A 27,904-nucleotide genomic window follows, 5' to 3' on the forward strand; every position below is an offset into this window, starting at 1 on the left:
TGCAAGCCACTCAGTGCAGCCAAAAAAAAAAAAGAGTAGTTTCTCTTAACAATAATTCTTTATGTTTACCTCCAGTTGGACTCACCTATTTACCCCTATAAGATGCTGTGAGGCAGGGTTAGGTAAGTGGAGGCTCACTTATATATGTAGATAAGTAATGTAGGTTTGGAAATAGAATTCACCCTATATTCCATGATAATTTTGGAGTTAAATTAGTTCGGATTCTAATCCTGCCTCTGATGTACCTGCTTCTGTGTACCTTGAATAAACTCTTCTGGCCTCATTTTCTTTATTTACAAAACTATGAGGACTAAGGTATATAACATGCCTAGCACAGGGCTTGGTTCATTTTATTATAGTTTCTTAGTCATTTTATTGATTATCATTTTCTCTTTTGTTTAACAGCTGGAAGCATTTACTCTTTTCTTTAAGAAAGATGGTTGTAAGACATTGAAGTTTTTGTACCAGGAAGGAGATGTACCTGGTCTTGGTAAGGATGTTTTGCAAGGGTAACGTGCCAGCTATTCATGAATGAATGTTAAAGTGCAGCATATCTTTTCTCTTATATGTACACAATCCTATATTTATAAAGAAAATTTACCAGGAGCTTACAAGATTGCTATAATGATTGAAGAAGAAAGCATCCTTATAGAAGTCATTGACCTCTCCTGGGAATACACATTTTCACTAGAATTTAATTGCCTTTTCCTTGAAACAGATAGAGCCATTTTGTACACGTGTTGTCAGATGACTAGAAATAGTCATGGAACCACCCGAAAGCACAGCAGTCACTCCCTGTGGTGCTGGGTCAGCATCTTGTGTTTGCTGCAGCTGGTAGTGGAATATCTGGCTTTCCCTACTTTTCACGTTATTCCAAAAAGAATTGATACTTTACCAGGTCATTAAACTTTTGTCTTAATAACTAGGTACACGGATCATCCTTTGGTTTTAGACTACTTATCTTATAAATCTTGTGGATTTTACCGTGTCCCCTCTGTTGGTTCTTTCTTGCTTTCCTCCTCTGCTGCCTTTAAGCTAGGCTCCTATCTCATGCCTGCCCCAGTATTCCAAATTGAAAACCAGTATCTCTGTTACCAGATTTCCTCTCTGAAATCCATACTGCTTATTCCTGCCAAGTAAATCTTTCATTGTCTTGCTGTTGGATTGAGTCCAAACTCTTCATTTATTCCACTAAGGCCTGTCATAATCTGGACACAGAGTACTTGTTTAGTCTGATCTCCTATTCTGCCAGACATGAACTTGCTGCTCTCTCTAAGCCAGTCTTCATGGTTGTCTGTCCACACCAGTCATTTCCGTGCCCTTTTCTCCACCCTCCTAAGTGTCTCCACCCAGCCAAATCCTACCCCTCCTCTGTATCGCCTCAGGCATTCTCTTTACTTCAGAGCCTTACCAGAGTGTTCCAAACCACATCCATCACTATCCTCCAAACGCCTGTCTCTTCTAAAGTTTGCATTGCAAAAATACACCACTTGATCGTGTTCTTCTGTTTTCATCTAATTGTTTAATATATATGTCTTTCTTCACCAATGAAATATGTAGACTCATGATTAGTGACTATGTCTGCTCTATTGATCTTCTGTCTCTCACCATTCTTATGCTGGGACATTATTGTAAGGTCCAAATTTTCATAATTCATTACAAATTAAAACAATAGCTGAAAATATAGAAAGGTGAGAAAATATCTACAATTAGAAGAAAAATTAAAACTACCACCCACATTCCCACTCACTTGGAATAATCAAGTTAACTCCTTGAGGAGTATCCTTCTGTAACTTCTTTTGTATATATGTGTGTGTGTGTGTGTGTATTTCCCTCTATGTATTTTGATATGTATATGTACAGTATGTATGAGGTATGTACATATATATACACAGTATATATACCACTATGTATATAGTTTTACCTTCTGCTAGTTTTATCTTCTGATCACTAATTTAGATGTTTGTAATGACCCAAATTATAAGTATTGCTGCAAGTCTAAGACATATTCATGGTTCATTGACTCCTTGACATCCAGAGTTGCATATATAATATGTAGAGTTGGATCCTATTTTGCAGTATATATATATACTGCTATACATATATATATTTGGGGGGACACATTCAGTCCATAGCATTTATTGTTATTGTATATTGCCTCAAACCTTCTTTGGAAGAGTATAGTATAAATAATAATAATGAAACTCTCAAGCTTTCAGCTGAAAAAAAAGTATCATTTTCAAACTTATTGGGCCAAAACAAGAATGTAGAGCTAGTGAGAATATTCCTTTTGTGCCAAGATTACAACACCAGACAGACAGAGCTCTCCAAGATGCTTCTGGATGACAAGGTAAGTTTGAGACGGGCTCTCTGTGCCTCCACCTTTCCACAGCCTACGGCATTCTTGCTGCCTTTAACCAGGAAAGTAATCACCTCTTTTATGGCTCACAAGTAGCATCTCACTTATTCCGAATGTGCTGGAGGCTGGGAAGGCTTTGTGGTTTACTGACCTTGCACCTACTCTGGTGCTTTGGGTCGTTCTTTGTCAAAATTTATGAAAGTACAAGACAGATGAGAAGGGGGACGTGCATTCTTCAGCTGGAAGAGTGACCAAGTAACTACAAACTGCTGCCCCTCCTGGGATTGTGCTGGTCACTGCAAACTTCAGCACCCCAATGACTTGTTCCTCCAGACAGCGCCTATGCCTACACCTTGTTCATTCAGACCACCAGCCCTGTGGGTCCCGAGGAGGCAAAGCTTGATGGGGAGTAGGCAGGTACTGGATGAAAGTGTAAGGGGCCAAGGTAGGACTGAGAAGGAAGCCACTTTCCCCATACTCAGTGCCCTGCTCTATTCTAAGACCCCTCTGCCCTAACAATTATCTTTCTAAATAGCCTTGGTCCAAACTTTGGAGCTCAGGGTGGATTTCAAGTCAGTGTCAACAGTGTGAAACTTTCCATTTCTTCTAGACAGGTTATCCTGTGTATCCTGGTATATGGGTGAGAGTATCCCAGACCAGATGTTGTTTTCTTAAAATGCAGAGCTTATCACACCCTCCACTGACGATGTGCAGACCCCTGGGCCTGCAGGGAGGAGGGGATCACATATAGACACTGTTTGACACACTGGTTTAAAGCTCAGTTCTGGAGAGGGTCAGAAGTGAGGTGGTGAAGACAAGCTCCACTCTTTACTCGCTGGGTCACACTGGGAAAGTTATTTCACCTCTCCAGGCCTTGGTTTTCTCATCTGTAAAATGGGAACAGTAATGGAACTCACCTCATGGGATTGGGAAGACCGTGGTGTATGCTGGGCTCAGGGAAAGTGCCATGTAAATTTTGCCTCACTCCCTAAAAAAGTCTTGTCATCCAAGATTATAGTCCAGTCTCAGAAAGAAAAAGGAACTCAGTAGCCATGAGAGTTAGTTCAGCCTTCTCTTAATTATTTTCAAAAACATTGCATTTCCTGTTTGGGGACCATGTCACCCAAGATATGCTTCCTTTTTTTTTTTTTCAATTTAATTGAACTAAAAAAACAATTTATAAATGCTTTATAAAAATGGGATCCAACTCTATATATTATTCTATGGTAGCTTTTAAAAATTGATAATATTGTCTTCTCCATGCCACTGATACATTTCCACAATTAAATTTTAAACAGTTGCATTGTACTTCATTAGGCTGATTCAACTATTGGGTTCAAAACTTATTATTAGAATTTAGGTTGTTCACAACTTTCTTCTCCTTTAAACAATGCCTCAATGAATATCATTGAAGCTAATTCTATGTGGATTAGGAAGACTTTTTAGGGAGAATTCTCAGGAGAACTGCCAGAAGAAAGGGTAAACATACTTTTAATTATTATTTTTGCTATTTCCCAAAATAATACATTTATCAGCTTGGTAAGTATTCCTCTACATGTCTTTCTTATATGCATGTGCTAATATGTAGACACTTATTATCATTTTAAAAATATGATCATATAACACGTTTTATTCTTGACTTACTTTTTGGACTTGACAGTATAACCTAGACATTTTTTATGTTATTAAATATAGATTTAACTAATTTAAAAGATGCTGTATAGTATTCTATAGTGTAGCTGCATTTGGATTTTTAGAAGCCAGGAATATATTCAGCTGTGAGTAATGGAAATCCTAATAGTAGCTTAAACAAATAGGGAGTCTATTTTTCTCTCATAACTGGGCAGGCAGTGGCTAGCAGTGGTTCAAGTGCTCAGTAACGCCATCAGAAACCCAGATTCTTATTTTATTTCTGTTCTGCCATTCTTTTTTTTTTAAATTTAATTAATTAATTTATTTGGCTGCATTGGGTCTTCGTTGCTGCGTGCGGGCTTTTCTCTAGTTGCCGCGAGCGGGAGCTACTTTTCGTTGTGGTGCACGGGCTTCTCATTGCGGTGGCTTCTCTTGCTTTAGAGCACAGACTCTAGAGCGCAGGCTCAGTATATGTGTCACATGGCTTATTTGCTCCACGGCATGTGGGATCTTCCCAGACCAGGGATCGAACCGGTGTCCCCTGCATTGGCAGGTGGATTCTTAACCACTGCGCCACAAGGCAAGTCCCCTATTCTGCCGTTCTTAACACATTGTTTTGTGTTCATATTTGTTCCACATGGTTGCAAGATGAAGTCTAGACATTATGTACAGGTTTTCATCATGTAGGAAAGGTGCCTACTAGTCACACCTCTCCCCTTTATCAGAAAAGCCCAAGCTTCTTATGCCACATGACTACCCTAGGGGCTAGGGATGCTGAGAAAGCAGTTGTCTCCCTGAGAATGTACAGATTGCTAAATGGGACAAATTCAGGTTCACTTATCAAGGAAAAAAGGGAGAATATTAAGGGTAAAGGTAATTCTGCCAACCTCCATGAATGAGCATTTGAGCTCTACATTGCTGCATACCATGTCTCAGGGTTCTTTGGCTGCAAGCAAGATGCAGACTCCAGCTTAGGTAAGCAAAAAAATTAAAACATTTGGGTAGTTCACAAAATTTAGAACTAGCTGAACAATCAGGCCTTGGGAAAAATAGGAATAGAGCATTTCCATGGATTTCAGGGCAGTTTCTTTGGATTCATCAGTAGATTGACCTTGCTCAGATACCCTTTTATCTTTGTGTCTCTGCATTCAAGATTTACAGTCTTGCAGAGAGTCTAATTAGTATAGTTTTCACATGTGTACCCCTGCAGGGCTCTGAGACTGGTGTCCTCCAGAATCCCAGGATGGGAGAAATTCCCCAAACCCAAAGGAAGGAGGGCTGGGCAGACAAAAGATGCTTATGGTTTTGTGATAGGGATGTAAAATTTTCTTAGATCATATTTCAAATTGGTTATGGTTGTGAACAGGAAGACTGTTGATTTTTTGCTTATTAATATTGCAACCAGGGACTTCCCTGGTGGTACCAGTGGTAAAGAGCCCACCTTCCGATGCAGGGGATGCGGGTTCGATCCCTGGTCGGGGAACTAAGATCCCACAACTAAGCCCGCATGCCACAACTACTGAGCTCACGCCTCAATGAGAGAGCCCGCATGCTGCAAACTACAGAGCCCACATGCTCTGGAGCCCACATGCCACAGCTAGAGAGAGAAAACCCGCAGTCCACAACTAGAGAGAAGCCCACACGCCACAAAGAAAAGATCCCACGTGCCTCAACGAAGATCCTGTGTGCCGCAACTAAGACCCAACGCAGCCAAAAAATTTTTTTAAAAAAAGAAAGAAAAAAATATTGCAACTAGCTATCTAACAGAATTCTCGTATTTTAAATAGTTTTTAAACATCGAAGAAAGATTTCTAATGATACATTTTCATTGAAATTAGTTCAAGGAAGGATTTAATATAAGTCGGGTGCTATGAGAGTATTTAGTGGGGGACAGGATCTTCTTGGGGGAGTCAGTGAAAGTTTACCTGAGAGGTGGCATTTTGGCTGAGATACGAAAGATTAGCAAGGATTAAGGAGGCAAAGGGTTGAGAATGGGATAAGAGAAGGGTTTGCATGAAAGTCCTGCCTGAGGCCAGGCCAAAAGGAGCAAAGTGCAGAACTCAGTGAAAGGCACCCAAGGAGGCTGCAATTTAAGATTTGCAATTACATCTTTTCATCGACAAAAAATTTTATTCCATAATTATATTGAAAACTTCTTAAAGTAAAGCAAGGAACAAGGGTATAAGATCCACAGTAATTTATCACATTTGATCAGTCATGTGATCGTATGCTAAGTTCTTGACTTTTGTTTTCAGAATGTGGTCGAACTATTGCTGGAGCAACCAAAGGGGCAAAAATGATGAGATTGTATATAGACAACGCAGCCCCAGAGAAACTAAAAGGAGTGTGTGTAGTTTTTGTTCGCTGTCGCAATGATGTCCCTATAAATACTAAAAATATTCATGAAGTATGTTTACATTTTTTCAAATATATGGTTAAGCATTTTTGCCAGCTTTATTGAGATATAATTGACATATAACATTATGTAAGTTTAAGGTATACAAAGAATTGATTTAACACATTGTGAAATGATTACCACCATAGCATTAGCCAACACCTCCATTGCCTCACATAATTACCTTTTTTTCTTCTTTTTTGGTAATGGCATTTAAGATCTACTCCCTTAGCAACTTTTAAGTATACAATACAGTATCGTTAACTACAGTCACCATGCTGTACATTAGGTCCCCAGAACTTATTCATCTTATAACTGGAAGTTTGTACCCTTTGACCAATGTTTTTTCCATCCAAATTTCTGGGCAGAGGGCTAGTTTCATTGCTTTTTACCGCAACTGACAGAGTTTTTCTCGTCCCCTTTTCATGGACAGGGCAACTGTCCACCTAGAACTTTCTTTATGTAGGAGGCTCAGTTTCATTTCCCTCACATTGTGTGGACCCCAGGCCATATCTCCTTCCCTATGCAGAAATTAAAGCACCAGGGAAAGTGTTTACTTGATGAGCAAGTATGTGAATGGTTAAGTGCAGGCAGAATATAAGTTTGTTGATTTTAGAACCTTAAAAATATTCACCACTTAAGTTTTCCTAATAGTTTATAAGATATATTGTCTATACTTATTGTAATGTAAAATAGGTTATGATTTTCAGTTCTTTAATGGGATCAGCATGTAAAATAACATTTGAACACTACCCTTTTAGGAAGTGCTGTTTACTTTTCTGGACGTATCAGAAGGACTCCTAGATGGGATTAGGAATATGCTGGCAAATATACTTCTACCAGCTATTCTTGCGACAAATAATTGGGGTGCTTTAAATCAGTCCCAGCAAGGAGAATCTGAAAAACACATTTTCACTGAAACCATCAACAGATTCCTTTCATTTTTAGATGGTAAGTATATTTAATGTTTAATCAGTTACTACAAATGAACAGATTATAAGATATGTTATTAAAAATAAGCATTAGAGAAAACATTTCCATCTTAAAAGAAGATGTTAAAGTAATTATGAGACCTAGAGATAAGATATCAAATCATTAGAACTTTTCTTTCCACGGATCTCTGAAGGCATAAGATACATTTTCTTTTATACTCCCATTGTAGAAGGAGGATTCTCTTCCTATATTATTTGAGAAAACTTTTACCATATTTAAAAATATATACGTTATTATGAACTCTTTTTAAAATATAAATTATATTATTTCATATTGTTAAAATATGCAATTTTATTAATAAATCATAGTCACAATCTAATGATCAACTGGAATTATATTTCTATAAAGTGTTAGATCTCTAACATTTTAGTAATTAAAGGTTGAAATCACACATTGGCATTTAACACATTGACATTAAACACCTCCTGTCAATATTACTTTTTCCCTTTTAGGTGCTAGAATAAGTATTGAGGGAACAGTTAAGTTAAAGAAGATAGACAATGTTGATTTTTCCAAACTGCATACCTTTGAAGAAGTGACACTCGCAGCTAGAAATTCAGAAACTGTTCGTCAGCTAGAGGACGTGCTGATGATATGGTACAGACAGATTGAACAGGTGAGCTGACCTGAGTGATTTCACCAGATATGAGTTATAGTTCTTATCTGTGTCCTAGTCACTGCATTTTGTCCCTAAAAGTAAAGGGAAGAGGAGCCTGACAGATTTAACAGGTGAGCTGACCTGAGTGATTTCACCAGATATGAGTTATAGTTCTTATCTGTGTCCTAGTCACTGCATTTTGTCCCTAAAAGTAAAGGGAAGAGGAGCCTGACAGATTTAACAGGTGAGCTGACCTGAGTGATTTCACCAGATATGAGTTATAGTTCTTATCTGTGTCCTAGTCACTGCATTTTGTCCCTAAAAGTAAAGGGAAGAGGAGCCTTCCAGATTCTACTGTGAAACTCAGCCTATTTTTGATTCTAGTGCAAAATCATTTTTCTCTTTGGACCACCTAATATCAACTTTAAGATATTTCCCACTTTAAGGAGGAAACCATAACATTATGGCTTGAGAATGGAATAATGAAAAAACAGAAATAGCCAGCATTTATCTCCAATATCTTATGTATTGTTTACGCTCTTCATTAGAGAGAGAGGAAAAGTACACAGTGAAGTGACTATAGCCACAGTGCTAGACACTTAATAAATACCTCTTGGTTGATCAATGGAATTGTCTGTGTTGACAGAGAGGTTCAAACTAGGCTCATTCCTATCAGTACTGCAGTGCCAAGTCTGCAGCTCTCTGGCCACATGCATTTTCTCTGGCAGTAAGAAAAGCAGTGATAGGAATGGGGTATATGTCAACATTCTGGGAGGTGCCAACTTACACTACAAACGTTGCCAACAACCAAATATTAGGTACTTGCTCTAAACAGAAAGAGGACTCTAGAAGCCAACTTACAGATCTCTAGTTCATGAGCGCAGGACAGTGAAACTGGAGAAGAAAATCTTCAGTTGAATGAAAACTAGGGGAGAAAAGTCTTGAGCAAGCAAGAGTTAGAGAAAAGCATTTCCGATTTTAACTCTCTTATAACTGTTGGAAGGAGGGAGGTGTAGTTGGAGTGGAAAAATTGGAGGACTTTGGAAACTCCATCAAGGCCTGGAGTGCTGGCCACAAAATTTGCTCCCAGGTGTCACTAGGTACTCGAAGTAATTGTCCACCAAGGACTCCTGCAGCTGCCTACTATGCCAGTAGGCATAGGAAGAGGGAGTTGTAAGCCATTGTGGAATTCACGCTGTGTCCTACACAGTGGCTGAGGAGATCTCCTCCAATTATCATGATCAATCAAAATAGATCTTCTTTTATAAAAATGAGCAAGCAAAAGAAGTAGCTTAACATAAGGAGATTAGGCAACTTGAAGTAAGAAAAGTTGGGGGGAATTCCCTGGTGGTCCAGTGATTAGGACTCTGTGCTTTCACTCCTGAGGGCACAGGTTCAATCCTTGGTTGGGGAACTAAGAACTAAGATCCCACAATCCTGTGAGCCACGCAGCCCCCCCCCAAAAAAAGGAAAATCATGTTGGGCAGTTGTAGCAAATGGTCTCCAGTTAAGCAGAATCAGTGCAAGAAATGGGAGACTTCTTTAAAAAAAATTACATCTAAAATAAACCTTGACCTCTTGTCATACACAAAAATTAATTCAAGATGGATCATAGACATAAATATGAAAGCTAAAACTAAAAAAGAGATACATGCAACAACATGGATGAATCTTAAAAACATGTTGAGTGAACGAATCCAGCCTTAAAAAAGTAATGTGAAAAATAGAACAAAAAATATACTTGAATCAGAACATAATGTAGAACTATATTAATATCTTATTAAGATACAAAACCCAGAAGCCATGAAAGAAAAACCTGACATATGTGACTATATAAAAAAATTAAAGTAAGATCCATATGGCAGAAATCACTGTAAGCAACATTAGAAGATAATTGACCTGCTGGGAGAAAGTATTATCAGCATATGTAACAGAGTTAGTATCCATAATATGTAAAGAATGTCTATAAATCATTAAGAAATGGGCATTTCAGAGAAAACTTGGCCAAGGATATGAACAATGTCATTCAAAGAAAGTACATGGACATGTTTGACCTGGGAAAAGAAGGGGACATAGGAGTGACGTGATGTCTTCAAATATTTGATGGTATTTCATGTGGACTTAAACTTGTACTGTAATGACTCTAACAGGCAGAATTAAGAGTGGAGTGTGATGGTTATAAGGAGGGAGATTTTATTAGGATCACTTACTCACAGAATTTCCCCCCCGCCTGAAAATGGAATGTGTTGTATCCCTGAAAGTATCTGATTTGAAGTTGGATTATCATCTATGAATAATGTTGTAGTAGGAATTAAACATCAAAAGTGTTGCTTGGGGCTTCCCTGGTGGCGCAGTGGTTGAGAGTCCGCCTGCCGATGCAGGGGACACGGGTTCGTGCCCCGGTCTGGGAAGATCCCACATGCCGCGGAGCGGCTAGGCCCATGAGCCATGGCCGCTGAGCCTGCGTGTCCGGAGCCTGTGCTCCGCAACGGGAGAGGCCACAACAGTGAGAGGCCCGTGTACCGCAAAAAAAAAAAAAAAAAAAAAAAAAAAGTGTTGCTTGATTTAGTTGATTTTAAGGTCCATTTTCATTCTTTAATTCAGTGATTCAAATTATATAGACTTTCAGCCACTAAGAAAAGTTTAAATTATGTCTAGTATCCTCTATTTAAGGAGGTGGAGAAACTTACAGTAAGATTAGGAGAGAGTTCCATAAACCATGGTTAAAATTAAAAGCATTTCATGGATTAAAGAGAGAAGCTTCATAGGTTTGAAAAATCAACTGTGTATTTTGCCTCGTTTGTATTCTTAATTCCATCACGATTGTAGTTATGAAAAGTTATAAGCATAAAAAAGGTACAGAAAGGGCTTCCCTGGTGACGCAGTGGTTGAGAGTCCGCTTGCCGATGCAGGGGACATGGGTTCGTGTCCCGGTCTGGGAGGATCCCACATGCCGCGGAGCAGCTGGGCCCGTGAACCATGGCCGCTGAGCCTGCGTGTCCGGAGCCTGTGCTCCGCAATGGGAGAGGCCACAACAGTGAGAGGCCCGCGTACCGCAAAGAAAAAAAAAAAAAAAAAGGGTACAGAAAATAAGAAACACCCCTGTAAGTGCCACTGAGATTAAACAGATACTAACCGTTTGCTATTTTTGCTTCAGATCTCTTATTTTCACTAAATCCTCCAACCCTTTCCTCTCCCTCCCTGTATATTACCACCATTCTGATGTTATTGTCTCCTCCATTCCCCTGAAAGTTGTATACTTTTATTGTATTTGCATATTTATAAGCTTTATATTATATATACATGAAAATACAGAATATATATTTGTGTTTAAAATCTTTACATAAATGGTATCCTTTTTCAGTTTTTTTTTTCTTATTTAACATTCTCTTTCATCCATATTGGTGCAAGTAAATTTAATTCATTCACTTAACTATTGTCTGGTATTCCTCTATGAAAGAATCCGTTTATTCTGTACATTTCCAGACATTTAGGAGACATTCAAATTATGTCTAGTATCCTCTGTTTAAGGAGGTAGAGAACTATTCCCTCAGAAAGCAGTTGTTTCTACTTTTTTTCCTGTTACAAACAATAATAATACATCTTCAATGAATATCTTTATTCCAGTCTCGTTTGCACATGTTCAAGAGTTTCCCAGGGAATGGCTGAGAGAAGTAGTACGGATTTTTTATTGGGTACTACAAAGCCCTCCACATAGTGGTTATATTAACTTATATTTTTTTACAGAAGTAAACGGGAGTTCCCATGTCTTCATATCTTTTGTTACACTTGGGACTGTTGGATGTTTAATGGATGCCAGTATGTTGGATGTGAAATGGTATCTTGATTTATTTTGCATTACCCTGAACACTGTTGAGGCTGTGCACGTTTAATGGCTATTTAGATTTCCTCCTTGTTGAATTGCCTGTTCATATCCTTTACCTAGTTTTCTTTCAGATTGCCTGATGATATCTTAACTGAATTGTTGAAGTTTGAATAATATTTTCCGGCTGTTAACCTTTTGTTGGTCCCCATTGTGTCCTGCATTTTCATTTGGTATTGGTGTCTTTAGTCATGTGGAAGTTTTACATTTTAATGTAAATATATTTGTTAAAAATGGTAATCCAGCCTCAATTTAGCTACCTCCAGTGACTAGAAGCTTTGTGCTTTTTGTATTTTGGAAGCACCTTCCTACTCCAGTGTTGTGAAGATATTCTCCTAAATTATTTATTTACTTTAAATACTGAAATACACCAAAATGAACAACAAATGAATAAAAATAAAATAAATTATTGTAAAATTAACACCTGTGTAACTTTTGCACAAGAAATAGAGCATTACCAGCACCTTGCAATCTCCATGCAGTTTTCTTTCCAATTTTAACTCCCTTTTCTTCTCCCTAGTGGTAACCATTTTCTTGGCAATTATGATGTTCAGTTCCATGCTTTTCTTTATAGTTTTACCCCCATCTCCCATATTTTCATTAAATGTTTTACCATTTTGTTTTTAATATTTAGGTTTTTAATCTATGTGGAATTATTTTTGTGTGTGTATAATGTGAGGTAGGAATCTAATTTTGGCTTTTTCCATATGGTTAGCCAATTGTCTCAGAAGTGTATTTAGTAGTCCATTCTTTGCCAGCAAATTTGTAATATCTATCAAGTTTCTAGACCCCTTTATCTATCCCACCTGTCTACTTATTTGTTTTTTGCACTCATACCGTACTGCTTTAATTTATGTTGCTTTTTACTAAATCAGCATTTGGTATGGCAAGTCCCTTTCATTATTTTTCTTCAAAATTGCATTGATTACTTCTGGTTGATTGTTCTTCCAAATTAATTTTAAGACTAGTTTGTTAAGTATCATGAAAAGAAAACCTTGTTGAGATTTTGATTGGAAATTTCATTGAATGAAATAAATTTCATTTCATTAATTTAGAGAAAATTTCCATCTTTATATTGTTGAATTTTTCCATCCATGAACGTGGTATATTTCTCCACTGATTTAGGTCTTCTTTTGTGTGCTGAAAGTAAGTTTTCTATTTTTCTCCACAAAGGTCTTGCACATTTTTTATTAATCTCTAGATATCTTACATTGTTATTATTTGTTATAGCAAACACTATCATTTTAGAAATTACATTTTCAGATTGCTAGATGGCTTGTAAAGAAATGCTACTGATATTTATATATACAGCCCAAAACCTTACTGAATTATTCACTTTTATTAATTGTAAAAGTTTGTCTTTAGATATTCTTGAATTTTTAAAATGTGACCAACCATTCCCTCCGTGATAATGCCATTGTTTTTTTATTTCCAATTCTTATACCTTTTGTTGACTTTCCTTATCTTGTTCTATGATCTCCATGACCAGGTTGAATAGAAGTGGGTGGTGATAGCGGCAAAATTGTCTTGTCTTTGGTTTTAAAGTGGTATTTTCTAAAATTTCATCTTTAAGTATGATGTTTTAAATCACAGCAAGATCCTTTTTGACCCATCTCCTAGAGAAATGGAAAGAAAAACAAAAATAAACAAATGGGACCTAATGAAACTTAAAAGCTTTTGCACAGCAAAGGAAGCCATAAACAAGATGATAAGACAATCCTCAGAATGGGAGAAAATATTTGCAAATGAAGCAACTGACAGAGGATTAATCTCCAAAATTTAAAAGCAGCTCATGCAGCTCAATATCAAAAAAACAAAAAACCCAATCCAAAAATGGGCAGAAGACCTAAATAGACATTTCTCTCAAGAAGATATACAGATTGCCAACAAACACATGAAAGGATGCTCAACATCACTAATCATTAGAGAAATGCAAATCAAAACTACAATGAGGTATCACCTCACACCAGTCAGAATGGCCATCATCAAAAAATCTACAAACAATAAACGCTGGAGAGAGCATGGAGAAAAGGGAACCCTCCTGCACTGTTGGTGGGAATGTAAATTGATACAGCCACTATGGAGAACAGTATGGAGGTTCCTTAAAAAACTAAAACTAGAACTACCATATGACCCAGCAATCCCACTACTGGGCATATACCCTGAGAAAACCATAATTCAAAAAGAGTCATGTATCACAATGTTCATTGTAGCTCTGTTTACAATAGCCAGGACATGGAAGCAACCTAAGTGTCCATCGACAGATGAATGGATAAAGAAGATGTGGTACATATATACAATGGAATATTACTCAGCCATAAAAAGAAATGAAACTGAGTTATTTGTAGTGAGGTGGATGGACCTAGAGTCTGTGATACAGAGTGAAGTAAGTCAGAAAGAGAAAAACAAATACCGTATGCTAACACATATATGTAGAATCTAAAAAAAAAAAAAAAGGTTCTGAAGAACCTAAGGGCAGGACAGGAATAAAGATGCAGACATAGAGAATGGACTTGAGGACATGGGGAGGGGGAAGGGTAAGCTGGGACGAAGTGAGAGAGTGGCATGGACTTATATATACACTACCAAATGTAAAATAGCTGGTGGGAAGCAGCCACATAGCACAGGGAGATCAGCTCGGTGCTTTGTGACCACCTAGGGGGTGGGATAGGGAGGGTGGGAGGGAGACACAAGTGGGAGGAGATATGGGGATATATATATATATGTATAGCTGATTCACTTTGTTATAAAGCAGAAACTAACACACCATTGTAAAGCAATTATACTCGCATAAAGATGTTTAAAAAATTATAATATACGTGTAAAAAAAAGTATGATGTTTGCTGCAGACTTTTGGCAGGTACTAATTATCATGGTAAAGAAATTCTCTTCTAGTCTTAGTTTGCTAAGAGTTCTTAATATTATTCAGTGTTGAATGTTATTTGTATTTTTAACTTTCTTTGAAAAGGTGCAAATAATGAGGTTCTAAAAGAAGAAGGCAACGTTTCTATACTCTGTGAACTTTTCTGATTGCAGGTACTTATTGAAAGTGAGCAGATGAGAAAAGAAGCTGATGACTCAGGTCCTCTCACTGAATTGGAACACTGGAAACGCATGTCAGCCAAATTCAATTATATCATTGAACAGATTAAAGGGCCAAGTTGTAAGGCTGTTATAAATGTGCTTAATGTTGCACACTCCAAACTCTTAAAGGTAAAAGGCCTTGTATTTTAAAGTTTACTTCAGAACAACCAACTGGAAAATTACCCTTTTTGAACTGCTTCTTCGCATCGTATACTTTGCATCATGTATTTAGAAGTGTTAAAACTTTGAGTAAGGGCTTCCCTGGTGGCGCAGTGGTTGGGAGTCCGCCTGCCGATGCAGGGGACAGGGGTTCGGGCCCTGGTCCGGGAGGATCCCACATGCCACGGAGCGGCTGGGCCCATGAGCCATGGCCGCTGAGCCTGCGCGTCCGGAGCCTGTGCTCCGCAACGGGAGAGGCCACAGCAGTGAGAGGCCCACATGCCGCAAAAAAAAAAAACTTTGAGTAAGGCTTTCTCATGTACCATCATTACTTCCAGAAGAGGAAAAGGAAGTACAGAAATGAAAATTTATTTCTCAATATTTCACACACCAATTTTGACAGTACTACTATGGGGTGATTGCTATTTATTTTTAAATTGTTTTTGAAATTGTAAATCAATAGAGGCTTATTGAATTAGAGAACTATATAGAAAGTCAAAAGCAAAAATGTCCTCTATCTTACATCTCATCCCCACTATTCCATCTCCTTTCCTAGAGGTCATATTTATTAACAGTTTAGCTTGATTCTCTCCAGGTCCTTTCCTGTTTCTTCCTTTAAAAAAAAAAAAATATATATATATATATATATATTTGTTTTGTGTTTCTAAATTTTTAAAATTACATGGCATCATACTCTATTTTTCTTTAACTCCCTGGTCCCCCCAACAGCATATCTTGGAGTGTTATACCTATCAGATCAGGCTATTTCGTTTTCCATAATGTTAATGCATCAGGTTTTATTTAATCATTTTCTTGTTTTTAGACAAATTATTTCCTTTCTTTTTTTCAACAGTCTTGAGATATAATTCACATATTACTCATTTCTGCCACTTAAGGAGCAAAATTCAGTGGTTTTTAGTACATTCACAGAGTTGTGCAACCATCACCACAATCAATTTTAGAACATTTTATCACCTCAAAAAGAAACCCTGTACTCTTTAGCTATCACCTCCCATGTCTATCTGTCTCCTTCCCCTCATTCTAGCCCTAAGTAACCACCAATCCACTTTTTATCTCTATAGATTTGCTTGTTTTGGACATTTCATATAAATGGAATCATATAATATGTGGTCTTTTGTTACTGGTTTCTTTCACTTGGCATAATGTTTTCAAGGTTTATCCATGTTGTAGTATGTATCAGTAATTATTCCTTTTCACAGCTGAATAATATTCCATTTTATAGATAACACCACATTTTGTTTATCAGTTTATGGATATTTGCATTATCTCTACTTTTTGGCTATTATGAATAATGCTGCTGTGAACATTCTTGTACACGTTCTTGTGTGGACATATGTTGTCATTTTTCTTGTGTATACCTGGGAGTGGAATTTCTGGCTCAAATGGTAACTCTGTGTTTAAATTTTTGAGGAAAATTGTTCCTTTTCTATGTGTTCACAAACATTACTACAGTTAAAGCCTCTACGTGCCTACAAGCAAGTATTTCCCTAGGGTGTATACTCCACAACTTTGTTAATACTTATTATCAGTTAAAAATTTTTGTTTGCCTGTCCAACATGTGGAAAATGGCTTGTTGTATTTTGCCTTTTCCTTAATAATGAAGTTGAGCATCTTTTAAAGTTTATTTGCTATTTGCATTTATTCTCCTGTGAATTGTTTGTTTATATCTTTCCCTCATTCAGAAAGTTTCAGATATTGTTTTGTTCTGATTCTAGTAGTCCTTTATTACTATGGCTATTCGTCAGTTGTTATATATGGTGGATGAGGCAAACCGCCATGGTCCCTGAGCATCTCTGCACATTATTGCTGGATATGAAAAGTACACTTTGCTGATGGGAATATTTTCTTTCCTGAAGACCCAGAATAATGTAATGTCACTTTTCTAACCTAGAAGAGTCACTCCAGGTAGAAGCAGGTCTGGTTTAAGCCAACAGACAGAATGTTAATTACAAACAGAATGAGTCTTCAGTTTTAGTAAGTCACTTAAGGTTTTTATAATAACTTTAAGTCTTAAATAATATAAGAAAAAGATATATCAATCACATTTAAGTATCTACTCTTTTAGTATATGTATGATTAGGGAAGACAGCTTGAATTTCATGATTAAACCTTGGCACAGTGATATATCTGGATGTTTCATAGGACTCTTATACTTTCTTTGCTTAGAATTGGCGTGATTTGGATGCAAGAATCACAGATACAGCAAATGAATCAAAAGATAATGTCAGATATTTGTACACTCTAGAAAAAGTATGTCAGCCTCTCTATAACTATGATCTAGTAAGTATTCTTTTTAAAGTGTAGTTTAAAAAATTAGCACATACACTTTGTTATAAAGCAGAAACTAACACACCATTGTAAAGCAATTTTACTCCAATAAAGATGTTAAAAAAATAAAATAAAAATTAGCGCATAAAATCAATTTAATATATGTGTATTGGGAAAAACATATTGCAGAAAAGTTATTTAAAAGATATTTTTCCTATTATATATCTGTAATGAATTATAAACTGTATTTATTATTTTAACCTACATTTAAATATATAGCATTATCATAACTATGACCTCATTTGTGAATTGAGCAAGACAAATATATTAGTTATTCATTGCTTCATAACAAATTACCCCAGAACTGAGTGGCTTAAAACAATAAGTATTTATTATATCACAGTTTTTGTAGGTCAGGAATTCAGGGACGGCATAGCTGAGTACCTCTGCTTCAGGGTCTCTCATGAGGCTGCAGTCAAGCTGCTGTCTTGGGACGTGGTCTCTTCTGAAGGGGAGGCTGTCTGGGGAGGGTCCACTTCTATTGCACACCGCATGGGCCTTTGCACAGAACAACTCGCTTCCCCTAGAGTGAGTGACCCAAGAGTGAGCAAGAGAAAGTGCCCAACTAGCATTATGCTGATACCAAAGCCAGATAAGAACACCTCAAGAAAATAAAATTACAGGTCAATATTCCTCATGAATATAGACGCAGAAATTCTCAACAAAACGGTGGCAAACCAAATTCCACAGCACATTAAAAGGATCACACACTAAGATCAAGGGGGATTTATTCCTGGGATGCAAAGATGGTTCAACATATGCAAATGGATAAATGTGATACACCACATTAATAGAATGAAAGATAAAAATCATATGATTATTTCAATAGATGCAGAAAAAGCATTTGACAAAATACAACATCCTTTCGTGATAAAAGCTCTCAATAAATTGAGTATAGAAGGAATGTACCTCAACATAATAAAAGAATACATATCCTTTAAAAATTGTATAAGTAAAATAACATGCAAAAAAGAGAATGTATATGAATATTATAACATCTCTGTACTTTTAAAAATATATTTAAAGCTTTTCACTATAAAAAGTAAACTTGGAAGAAAGATATAATGCTTTTTGCTGTTACCAAGACCTATAAATTTTAAGGTGTACTAATTTCAACTTCCTGGTTCAAAAGACTTATTTAAATTCATATAATTTTCAAATCTTTTAGTTTTGGTTTTACTTCTTTTCATCCTAGTAATTTAAAAAACTTTGTTCCTCTAGCGATGCATGTGCTTTATTATTACTGTTATCATTGAGCTTTTCACATTCTCTGATGTAGGAATGTTTCTAACATTTATCTTTTGAAATTAGAGAAGTACTGTTAGTATTAAGTCTTATAATTTCTTCCCCCTCATATACCAACTATTTCTGTAGATTCAAAAATTCTTTTTTTCTCATTTTCTTTATTCTCCTTAAAATAAACCAGGAGTTGCTGTTTAGTTGGTAACTGTCAGTTGAGCAGGAAGAGTGTAGAGGACTCATGCTTCCATTTCTTGCTGATAAAATTTTATGAATTTTGTGTTTCATTTTATCGTCTTGGTATTGTGCTGCTGGCATATCGACTAATATATTTTATGCATAAAATGTCCGAACACTATGTATAGATAAGAGCTGTGCACTCAAGGAGCTACTATTATAAATAATGATGTTTACAATTCAGATGAAGGGCATTTCCCTGGTGGGCCCATTTGATACTGTCCCCAAGCCTTATTCATTCTTTGTAGAGTTGCCTTATTGAGGGTGGAAGGGACTCCTTCTAGGCATATTTTTATTAGAATCTTTTTGGTCTACAGATAACACGTATAATATGAATTCTGACATACAGGGTTAACTACAAAGTGACGATACTAATTTTCATAAGCCACATAAAATTGACTTCATTGTGTCATGGTTACACCTCATACCTAGGACATACAGTACACTCATCAGTAGTTGTTCTTCCTGGCTTATTTATTCCACCACTATTAAAAAATCTTTTAATATATTTTAAGTTGTCCTAGCAATTAAAAGTCTAGCTCCTTGAGGGTGGGAATGCCATTGACCTTCTGTTGTTCTTCCATAGTGATTTATGATTTACATCAAGGTTAAAAGCAGGATCTCAAAATCTCGGGCACATAGCTGTGGTTATGCTACAGCTCTAGGTACCTTGGACAAGGTACTTAACTTCTCTACATCTCTATTTTCTCATTTGCAAAATGGGAATAATCATAACACTTTATTTTATAGATTCTAAGACTTTTTTTCACATTTTAACATCTCTGTATTCAGAGCACAACTTACAGTCAGTCAGGTTTTATGAATCATTGTGAACGTGACTTGACACCATCTGAGATTATTAGTTCTTTCCTTGCGGGGGAAGGAAAGAACTAATGTTTGTTTTGTTTTTGGTACCATGGGTGTGAATTCAGACTACAGTGAGTGAGCACCAGCTTGTGGAACAAATTCTCAGGATAGTTTATTTTCCATTCCTCCCCAAGGAGCAGGATTAGGACAGGTAGGCTTTATTCCTGTCTTTTTCTCCATGGCTTGTTAATTTCATGCATAGTGTGGTGGCTTAGTTTTTGTAGGAGTTAGACTCCCCATCTTGAGCATTTTTTTCCCTTCCTCAGTAGAATGTAAAGCAATGGTACAGTCTTACAATCGGTGATGTTTTAGATCTGATGAAATCAAACCTGCCTTAAATGGTCATCGTTGGGACTTCCCTGGTGGTGCAGTGGATAAGACTCCACGCTCCCAATGCAGGGGGCTGGGGTTCGATGCCTGGTCAGGGAACTAGATCCCACATGCATGCTGCAACTGAGAGTTCGCATGCTGCAAATAAGACCCAGTGCAACCAAATAAATAAATATTTTTAAAAAGGTCATTGTCAACATAAATTAAGATAATATGTGAAGCTCTTCACCTAGTGCCTGGCGCATAGTAATCATTCAATATACATTAGTAATAGTTTGATATCTCGGATGCACTTGCTCTGCTTTGCTCTAGGCTGTTCTACTTGATGGCTCTAGGCTGTTCTACTTATTTCACTTCTTTGTGTGTGTCATTTCCACCCTGCCTTGACCTCATCCAGGATAGTTTCTTTATATTTGGAATTCTCCCAATATTCTCAGAACTTCGTGGTACTTAGTAGGTTTGCTGAAAGGTGAATTGAGTTGAATAATGAGGAAATGTGTTCTAGTCTGATCTCTGTTTCTAATTAGCTTTCTGGTCATACATTAGTCACTTTACCCTTTAATATATCAGTTTCTTCATCCTTCAAAAGAGCAAGTTGAGCTATTAATACTTAAAATCACTTTCACCTCCAAAATTTTATCTTTAAATAAAATTTAAAGTTTACATGTACAGAAAAGTTGCAGTGATAGTACAGAATTCTTTTCATCTAATTTCTCCTGTTAACATCTTGCATTACCTTGGTACATTTGTCAAAACTCATGTCCTTTCTCTGTTTCAGTATCCAGTCAAGGATACCACATTGCTTTTAGTAAAATTTGACTTTTAAGATTAAAATGTTACACTCTTTTATGTATGTTTAGAGTTTTGAATATTATAGGATATGGGTTATTAAAAATATAAATGTATGCTTAATATATTTCCATTTTAGGTTTCCATGGCACATGGAATACATAATTTGATAAATGCCATCAAAATGATTTACAGTGTGTCAAGGCATTATAATACTTCGGAGGGAATGACCTCATTGTTTATCAAGGTAAGTTTCCAAGGGAAGAAATCACATTGTAACCCTGTGAAAAAGTTAACAATGCTTTCCATCTGAGCCAGGGAAGGGAATTGGGAACTTTGGGTGCCTCTCAGAGTTCTGGATTTTCATACTTCGTGGAAAAGAAAAGAAAGGCATGCCTGGAGTCAGTTGTACTTAATTGAAGGGGGACCTTTCTGCTTGTCAGAGGTAAACCCCCAGTTTTTTGTTTAAAAGTAACTGATGACTTTCTAATTTATTTGTTCCAAATAGTTTTGCATAAGAGCTAAGAATTGTGCCTAGACTGTTACAAGAAACAAAGAAGGACACTACAATGATCAAGGGAAAAATAATGCTACTTTAGCTACTCCCACCCACATTGTTGTTTATGTAAAATCTTCCCATTTAGTGCCATATGATTATTTTAAATAATTGGAAAAATCATCCAAGAAACACAGGAGTAGAATTTACTTATAAATGATTCAAGCAGAACATAACAGTCACATTTCAACTTTCTTTTAGATCAAAGAATAGATTTAATCATTGTCTATGTCCCAAGCAAGGCAAGAACTTTAGGATTCTTCCCTGTCACTTGTCTTCCTCCTTGCTACATGTTCCACATTGAGATTTCTAGTTCCATATTATTGTTACTATGTTTTCAATGTTATGAATCAACAAGTGATCAGACTAAAATCTAAGCATTGCTAGATTTTTATTTTTTTTATTTTTATTTTTTTTGCGGTATGCGGGCCTCTCACTGTTGAGGCCTCTCCCGTTGCGGAGCACAGGCTCCGGACGCGCAGGCTCAGCGGCCATGGCTCACAGACCCAGCTGCTCCGCGGCATGTGGGATCTTCCCGGACCGGGAAACGAGCCCGTGTCCCCTGCATCGGCAGGTGGACTCTCAACCACTGCACCACCAGTGAAGCCCCTGCTAGCTATTTTTTAACATCTTTATTGCAGTATAATTGCTTTACAATGGTGTGTTAGTTTCTGCTTTATAACAAAGTGAATCAGTTATACATATACATATGTCCCCATATCTCTTCCCTCTTGCATCTCCCTCCCTCCCACCCTCCCTATCCCACCCCTCTAGGTGGCCACAAAGCACTGAGCTGATCTCCCTGTGCTATGCGGCTGCTTCCCACTAGCTAGCTATTTAACATTTGGTAGTGTATATATGTCCATGCCACTCTCTCACTTTGTCACAACTTACCCTTCTCCCTCCCCATATCCTCAAGTCCATTTTCTAGTAAGTCTGTGTCTTTATTCCTCTCTTACCCCTAGGTTCTTCATGACATTTTTTTTTCTTAAATTCCATATATATGTGTCGGCATATGGTATTTGTCCTTCTCTTTCTGACTTACTTCGCTCTGTATGACAGACTCTAGGTCCATCCACCTCATTACAAATAGCTCAATTTCATTTCTTTTTACGGCTGAGTAATATTCCATTGTATATATGTGCCACCTCTTCTTTATCCATTCATCCGATGATGGACACTTAGGTTGTTTCCATCTCCTGGCTATTGTAAATAGAGCTGCAATTAACATTTTGGTGCATGACTCTTTTTAAATTATGGTTTTCTCAGGGTATATGCCCAGTAGTGGGATTGCTGGGTCATATGGTAGTTCTATTTTTTAAGGAGCCTCCATACTGTTCTCCATAGTGGCTGTACCAATTCACATTCCCACCAGCAGTGCAAGAGTGTTCCCTTTTCTCCACACCCTCTCCAGCATTTATTGTTTCTAGATTTCTTGATGATGGCCATTCTGACTGGTGTGAGATGATATCTCATTGTAGTTTTGATTTGCATTTCTCTGATGATTAATGATGTTGAGCATTCTTTCATGTGTTTGCTGGCAGTATGTATATCTTCTTTGGAGAAATGTCTATTTAGGTCTTTTGCCCATTTTTGGATTGGGTTTTTTGGTTTTTTTGTTATTGAGCTGCATGAGCTGCTTGTAAATTTTGGAGATTAATCCTTCGTCAGTTGCTTCATTTGCAAATATTTTCTCCCATTCTGAGGGTTGTCTTTTGGTCTTGTTTATGGTTTCCTTTGCTGTGCAAAAGCTTTTAAGTTTCATTAGGTCCCATTTGTTTATCTTTGTTTTTATTTCCATTTCTCTAGGAGGTGGGTCAAAAATGATCTTGCTGTGATTTATGTCACAGAGTGTCCTGCCTATGTTTTCCTCTAAGAGTTTGATCGTTTCTGGCCTTACATTTAGGTCTTTAATCCATTTTGAGCTTATTTTTGTGTATGGTGTTAGCGAGTGATCTAATCTCATACTTTTACATGTACCTGTCCAGTTTTCCCAGCACCACTTATTGAAGAGGCTGTCCTTTCTCCACTATACATTCCTGCCTCCTTTATCAAAGGTAAGGTGACCACATGTGTGTGGGTATATCGTGGGCTTTCTATCCTGTTCCATTGATCTATCTTTCTGTTTTTGTGCCAGTACCATACTGTCTTGATTACTGTAGCTTTGTAGTATAGTCTGAAGTCAGGGAGCCTGATTCCTCTAGCTCCGTTTTTCGTTCTCAAGATTGCTTTGGCTATTGGGGGTCTTTTGTGTTTCCATACAAATTGTGAAATTTTTTGTTCTAGTTCTGTGAAAAGTTCCATTGGTTGTTTGATAGGGATTGCATTGAATCTGTAAATTGCTTTGGGTAGTAGAGTCATTTTCACAATGTTGATTCTTCCAGTCCAAGAACATGGTACATCTCTCCATCTATTTGTATCATCCTTAATTTCTTTCATCAGTGTCTTATAATTTTCTGCATACAGGTCTTTTTTCTCCTTAGGTAGGTTTATTCCTAGATATTTTATTCTTTTTGTTGCAATGGTAAATGGGAGTGTTTTCTTGATTTCACTTTCAGATTTTTCATCATTAGTGTATAGGAATGCAAGAGATTTCTGTGCATTAATTTTGTATCCTGCTACTTTACCAAATTCATTGATTAGCTCTAGTAGTTTTCTGGTAGCATCTTTAGGATTCTCTATGTATAGTATTATGTCATCTGCAAACAGTGACAGCTTTACTTCTTCTTTTCTGATTTGGATTCCTTTTATTTCCTTTTCTTCTCTGATTGCTGTGGCTAAAACTTCCAAAACTATGTTGAATAAGAGTGGTGAGAGTGGGCAACCTTGTCTTGTTCCTGATCTTAGTGGAAATGCTTTCAGTTTTTCACCATTGAGGACGATGTTGGCTGTTGGTTTGTCATATGTGGCCTTTATTATGTTGAGGAAATTTCCCTCTATGCCTACATTCTGGAGGGTTTTTATCATAAATGGGTGTTGAATTTTGTTGAAAGCTTTCTCTGCATCTATTGAGATGACCATATGGTTTTTATCCTTCACTTTGTTAATATGGTGTATCACATTGATTGATTTGCATATATTGAAGAATCCTTGCATTCCTGGAATAAACCCCACTTGATCATGGTGTATGATCCTTTTAATGTGCTGTTGGATTCTGTTTGCTAGTATTTTGTTGAGGATTTTTGCATCTATGTTCATCAGTGATATTGGCCTGTAGTTTGCTTTCTTTGTGACATCCTTGTCTGGTTTTGGTATCAGGGTGATGGTGACTTTGTAGAATGAGTTTGGGAGTGTTCCCCCCCTACTATATTTTGGAAGAGTTTGAGAAGGATAGGTGTTAGCTCTTCTCTAAATGTTTGATAGAATTCGCCTGTGAAGCCATCTGGTCCTGGGCTTTTGTTTGTTGGAAGAATTTTAATCACAGTTTCAATTTCAGTGCTTGTGACTGGTCTGTTTATATTATCTGTTTCTTCCTGACTTAGTCTTGGCAGGTTGTGCATTTCTAAGAATTTGTCCATTTCTTCCAGGTTGTCCATTTTATTGGCATAGAGTTGCTTGTAGTAATCTCTCATGATCTTTTGTATTTTTGCAGTGTCAGTTGTTACTTCTCCTTTTTCATTTCTAATCCTATTGATTTGAGTCTTCTTTTTTTTCTTGATGAGTCTCGCTAATGGTTTATCAATTTTGTTTATCTTTTCAAAGAACCAGCTTTTAGTTTTATCGATCTTTGCTATTGTTTCCTTCATTTCTTTTTCATTTATTTCTGATCTGATCTTTATGATTTCTTTCCTTCTGCTAACTTTGGGGTTTTTTTGTTCTCCTTTCTCTAATTGCTTTAGGTGCAAGGTTAGGTTGTTTATTCGAGATGTTTCCTGTTTCTTAAGGTGGGATTGTATTGCTATAAACTTCCCTCTTAGAACTGCTTTTGCTGCATCACATAGGTTTTGGGTCGTCGTGTCTCCATTGTCATTTGTTTCTAGGTATTTTTTGATTTCTTCTTTGATTTCTTTGGTGATCACTTCATTATTAAATACTTTATTGTTAAGCCTCCATGTGTTTGTATTTTTTACAGATCTTTTCCTGTAATTGATATCTAGTCTCATAATGTTGTTGTCGGAAAAGATACTTGATACAATTTCAACTTTCTTAAATTTACGAAGGCTTGATTTGTGACCCAAGATATGATCTATCCTGGAGAATGTTCCATGAGCACTTGAGAAAAATGTGTATTCTGTTGTTTTTGGATGGAATGTCCTATAAATATCTATTAAGTCCATCTTGTTTAATGTATCATTTAAAGCTTGTGTTTCCTTATTTATTTTCATTTTGGATGATTTGTCCATTGGTGAAAGTGGGGTGTTAAAGTCCCCTACTATGAATGTGTTACTGTCAATTTCCCCTTTTATGGCTGTTAGTATTTTCCTTATGTATTGAGGTGCTCCTATGTTGGGTGCGTAAATATTTACAAGTTTTATATCTTCTTGGATCGATCCCTTGATCATTATGTAGTGTCCTTCTTTGTCTCTTCTAATAGTCTTTATTTTAAAGTCTATTTTGTCTGATATGAGAATTGCTACTCCAGCTTTATTTTGGTTTCCATTTGCATGGAATATCTTTTTCCATCCCCTCACTTTCAGTCTGTATGTGTCTCTACGTCTGAAGTGGGTCTCTTGTAGACAGCATATATATGGGTCTTGTTTTTGTATCCATTCAGCCAGTCTGTGTCTTTTTTTTTTTTTTTTTTTTTTGCTGTACACGGGCCACTCACTGTTGAGACCTCTCCCACTGAGGAGCACAGGCTCCGGACGTGCAGGCTCAGCAGCCATGGCTCATGGGCCCAGCTGCTCCTCAGCATGTGGGATCTTCCCGGACCGGGGCACGAACCCGTGTTCCCTGCATCGGCAGGCGGACTCTCAACCACTGCGCCACCAGGGAAGCCCTAGTCTGTGTCTTTTGATAGGAGCATTTAATCCATTTACATTTAAGGTAATTATCGATATGTATGTTCCTATTCCCGTTTTCTTAATTGTTTTGGGTTTGTTATTATAGGTCTTTTTCTTCTCTTGTGTTTCTTGCCTAGAGAAGATCCTTTAGCATTTGTTGTAAAGCTGGTTTGGTGGTGCTGAACTCTCTCAGCTTTTGCTTGTCTGTAAAGGTTTTAATTTCTCTGTTGAATGTGAATGAGATCCTTGCTGGGTATAGTAATCTTGGTTGTAGGTTTTTCCCTTTGATCACTTTAAATATGTCCTGCCACTCCCTTCTGGCTTGCACAGTTTCTGCTGAAAGATCAACTGTTAACCTTATGGGGATTCCGTTGTGTGTTATTTGTTGTTTTTCCCTTGCTGCTTTTAATATATTTTCTTTGTATTTAATTTTTGACAGTTTGCTTAACATGTGTCTTGGCATGTTTCTCCTTGGATTTATCCTGTATGGCACTCTCTGTTCTTCCTGGACTTGATTAACTATTTCCTTTCCCATATTAGGGAAGTTTTCAACTATAATCCCTTCAAATATTTTCTCAGTCCCTTTCTTTTTCTCTTCTTTTTCTGGATCCCCTATAATTCGAATGTTGGTGTTTTTAATGTTGTCCCAGAGGTCTCTGAGACTGTCCTCTGTTCTTTTCATTCTTTTTTCTTTATTCTGCTCTGCAGTAGTTATTTCCACTATTTTATCTTCCAGGTCACTTATCCGTTCTTCTGCCTCAGTTATTCTGCTATTGATCCCTTCTAGAGTATTTTTAATTTCATTTATTGTGTTGTTCATCTTTGCTTGTTTCATCCTTAGTAGTTCTAGGTCCTTGTTAAATGTTTCTTTCATTTTCTCTATTCTATTTCCAAGATTTTGTATCATCTTTACTATCATTATTCTGAATTCTTTTTCAGGTAGACTGCCTATTTCCTCTTCATTTGTTAGGTCTGGTGGGTTTTTATCTTGCTCCTTCACCTGCTGTGTGTTTTTCTGTCTTCTCATTTTGCTTATCTGACTGTTTTGGGGTCTCCTTTTTGCAGGCTGCAAGTTCGTAGTACCCGTTGTTTTTGGTGTCTGTCCCCAGTGGCTAAAGCTGGTTCAGTGGGTTTTGTAGGCTTCCTGGTGGAGGGGACTAGTACCTGTGTTCTGGTGGATGAGGCTGGATCTTGTCTTTCTGGTGGGCAGGTCCACGTTTGGTGGTGTGTTTTTGGGTGTATGTGGATGTATTATGATTTTAGGCAGACTCTCTGCTAATGGGTGGGGTTATGTTCCTGTCTCGCTAGTTGTTTGGCATAGGGTGTCCAGCACTGTAGCTTGCTGGTCGTTGAGTGAAGCTGGGTGTTGGTGTTGAGATGGAGATCTCTGGGAGATTTTTGCCGTTTGATATTATGTGGAGCTGGGAGGTCTCTTGTGGACTAGTGTCCTGAAGTTGGCTCTCCCACCTCAGAGGCACAGCAGTGACTGCT

General features: G+C 37.2%; 1 protein-coding gene across 1 annotated transcript in view; it reads left to right on the plus strand.

Annotated features, from left to right (window-relative positions):
- DNAH8 (dynein axonemal heavy chain 8) overlaps positions 1–27,904 on the plus strand; it is a 343,843-nt gene that overhangs the window by 11,992 nt on the left and 303,947 nt on the right. The window contains exons 4-10 of the mRNA XM_081246835.1: positions 406–490; positions 6,247–6,398; positions 7,148–7,337; positions 7,832–7,995; positions 14,897–15,073; positions 17,291–17,404; positions 21,054–21,161. Coding sequence (XP_081102961.1) covers positions 406–490; positions 6,247–6,398; positions 7,148–7,337; positions 7,832–7,995; positions 14,897–15,073; positions 17,291–17,404; positions 21,054–21,161 — 990 coding nt within the window. The remainder of the gene's footprint in view (positions 1–405; positions 491–6,246; positions 6,399–7,147; positions 7,338–7,831; positions 7,996–14,896; positions 15,074–17,290; positions 17,405–21,053; positions 21,162–27,904) is intronic.

Source organism: Mesoplodon bidens (genome assembly GCF_964165515.1).
Source record: "Mesoplodon bidens genome assembly, chromosome: 10".
Classification (NCBI taxonomy): domain Eukaryota; kingdom Metazoa; phylum Chordata; class Mammalia; order Artiodactyla; family Ziphiidae; genus Mesoplodon; species Mesoplodon bidens.